We start from the raw sequence: 2,921 nt of genomic DNA on the forward strand, positions 1-2,921 counted from the left end.
ATAACTTGCAGCTTGATACTTTGGTCAGCGAGCATGAAACATCATATTCTATCAAGGTAAAGATCACTTTAATGGAACATGTTACTGTGCATGACTTTACCAAGCAAATAATTATTTGTACAAAGAAAGGAACAAATTATGCATTCCTATAGTCATATGCTACACTCGGAGGAGCGTCATATATTCTCAAACACCATATTCAAAAGCTTGTTTATTACCAACTGAACATAATAGTTATATATAGTAACAAATTAGTTGAACTCCTAAAATTGGGATGCATAATGGAGCGAACACAAAACTGGAAAATCCACTTCTATAAATATATTCAGACATAATAAACTTTGAAGGCACAAAAGTACTATTTCATCAGAACATGCATCAGTACATTGTCTCACTGGTTGTTCACACAAGGTAACTAACAGCAACTGCCATGATACATTATTCCCCTCATCGATAATAGCTACTCTATAAACTCAGCAGGCTTCCCGTATAAATACCAATGGCTTTGGAATCTCTCAGTTTGAGCGAATCGGAATAGGTGTCATTTCTTGGATCATGACTTCGCAGAAATACCTCCCCTGGCTCTCCGTTACCAAGGATACATTGTAGATAATGCTCTTCACTGAAAAAGATCCTCCCATCATCTAACATCAGGAAAGGATACCTACAAGGCCTAGCAACATGTGATGGCATGCTGTATTTCTTAACCCAGATACATTCCTTAATATCTGTCAAAAACCAAAAGTCCATAGATATGTGAAGAATATTGTGAACCATAACTAAACAGCCATTCAATTCAGCCAATGATATGGGACTGTAACCGTTCTCCTGCACAAACCTCTGCACCTGTTGTGGACCATGTACAACACCCCACTCTTCTGTCATTAAAGGTGTACTTCTTGATGGACTTTTATTCCACATACTTTGAAACTGGGGTTATAACCATTGACGACCACACATCTCATCTTGCGACCGGCACAGATATGGGTCGGAGGGTCCTGCTTTCTCCTCCAGTTTCCTTGGTTCATGTCATTAAAGGTGATAATCTCACATACCTTTCTGTCACCAATTGTAGAGATGCGGAGTGCCTTGTACTCTTTGGTAGAGGAGACCTGCCCAAATGCACACGAGTGGACTTGGGAGCGCCATTTATTTATTCCCTCCACCTCTAGCTCATTCACCAATTCCTCTGAGAAATCAGACGGCAAGGTGATGGTAGCTCCAGTGGCTGGGTTCAACACCCAAAAAGCCCGAGAGTAGGAAATCCAGTTGAAGCAGACGAGATCTAGCTGTGCGCGTACAACACGGATGCTATCGCCCTTGCTTGAGATCTGGCCTACCGCATCGCCCGATGACTTGTTCACCAGAACAATTTCATACTCGGTGATTGGTATCCGCTTCACCAAATTGCCAAAAATATTCGAAATCTCAACGCCGTTGACCTCACCGTCGTCGCGGTAGGCAATGGCGAGGAGCGGGGGCGCCGTGTGGTGGCGGCACATGTGCGCCGCGATGAAGAATGGGTCGGAGGTGAGGGCGCGCCAGGAGGGGCAGACGGCGCGGAGGCGGCAGAGGTCCTTGGCCGGGATGCGGAGGAGGACCTCGTACAGAGCGTCCGCGGGCAGGTCGCCGGAGCTGGAGGCGGCGGGGCGCGGCTTCGAGGACGACATCGCTGCGGTAAGTAGATCTCGTGAGCAAGCGAGAGAACCAAATCGATGATGGGTTCAGATGAGGTTGTGTGCCGAGTAGACGAAGGAATTGGTCTTACCGAGAGAGGTGGCGGCGAGCAGTCAATCACTGAAGACGAGATGTTGGAGGGGAAAACGGCCGGCGGTGAATCGATGGCCGTCGCACTGGTCTAGGGTTTGGTTTAGGCCTTTGGGACAGCAAGGGCTCGAATGCGAAGTGTCCCGAACTTCCGAATTTCCCAATTTCGGCTAAATCAAAAGGGAAACACTTTAACAGTCGCCTAATGGAAGTCATTCGTCAGACCAGCTGCATGCCGTCGATTCATTTAAATCTCACTGTCAAGGGTGCTTTCCTCATTTGACGAGTTTCCAAAATAGCTCATTCGATTTTGTCGTAGCATCCTCTCCAATAAGGCGATAACACCTCCCGCATTAACCCCACGCCCCCACCAGCCTCAAACTCACCCCATCGCTCGTCCTCATCTCCATCACCTACTCTCGTTCCACCGATCTCGCCAATCCCCTCGCCGCCCTCACCTCTTCACCATGAACGAGCCCTGGTGTGCCGTCCCAACCGGTGGCTCCCACCGATATTAGCACGACGCCCATGTCCTATAAGCTCGCGACCCCATAGCCGTCCCGGTCATCCCCTTTAGCTTCGATCCCTGATGAGTGATGCGCTATCAGTCCATTAACTCAATCTGATTGCACGCTTTAGGCCAAGAACTCGAGAACCCATCAATTTAGACCATAAACTCGTTTATTTGATCAAATAAGCCAAAACCAATTTGAGAGGGGAAAACACGGGCATGTGACTGCCATGTCAGCATAGCTTAGACCCCTAGCGCTTTGGTTAATTTGTAGTGGGTGTTTTTTGCAAACTGGCCATTACAATAAAGTGGCTGAAGAAAAAATAAGATCCTGGTTCATGGTACTCGAACTCGTACTATTAGGAAAGAGGATTGCCTAGAAGACCACTAAATACAATTACTGGTTGAAGAAATGGGAAGCAGCTGGCACTATATATTACAACAAGATGTTTGGCATTAACGGTAGCATGCAAAATCTGCTCATTGACCGATCGCTTTCCTTTTTTTGAGCAGTAGTATTGTACGACAAACAAAGGAAAATGTAGCTACGAGCAGCCGCAACAGTTTTTGTTATTCAGTTGCACATAGCCTCTCACTAACCAAGTAACCATCTATATTAAATTAAGCATACTGCTTGTGATCT

The 2,921-nt window shown here is 46.5% G+C and overlaps 1 protein-coding gene across 1 annotated transcript; it reads right to left on the minus strand.

Annotated features, from left to right (window-relative positions):
- Window positions 1-295: 295 nt before the first annotated feature.
- LOC141020633 (F-box/kelch-repeat protein At3g23880-like) lies at window positions 296-1,929 on the minus strand. Its single transcript, XM_073498043.1, has 2 exons — window positions 1,769-1,929; window positions 296-1,672 (listed from the first exon to the last, which is right to left on the minus strand). The coding sequence occupies exon 2, from the start codon at window positions 1,668-1,670 to the stop codon at window positions 885-887; it is 786 nt and encodes a 261-aa protein (XP_073354144.1). The 5' UTR covers window positions 1,671-1,672; window positions 1,769-1,929; the 3' UTR covers window positions 296-884.
- Between the last annotated feature and the right edge of the window lie 992 nt (window positions 1,930-2,921).

This window comes from Aegilops tauschii, chromosome 5, assembly GCF_002575655.3.
Source record: "Aegilops tauschii subsp. strangulata cultivar AL8/78 chromosome 5, Aet v6.0, whole genome shotgun sequence".
Taxonomy (NCBI): domain Eukaryota; kingdom Viridiplantae; phylum Streptophyta; class Magnoliopsida; order Poales; family Poaceae; genus Aegilops; species Aegilops tauschii.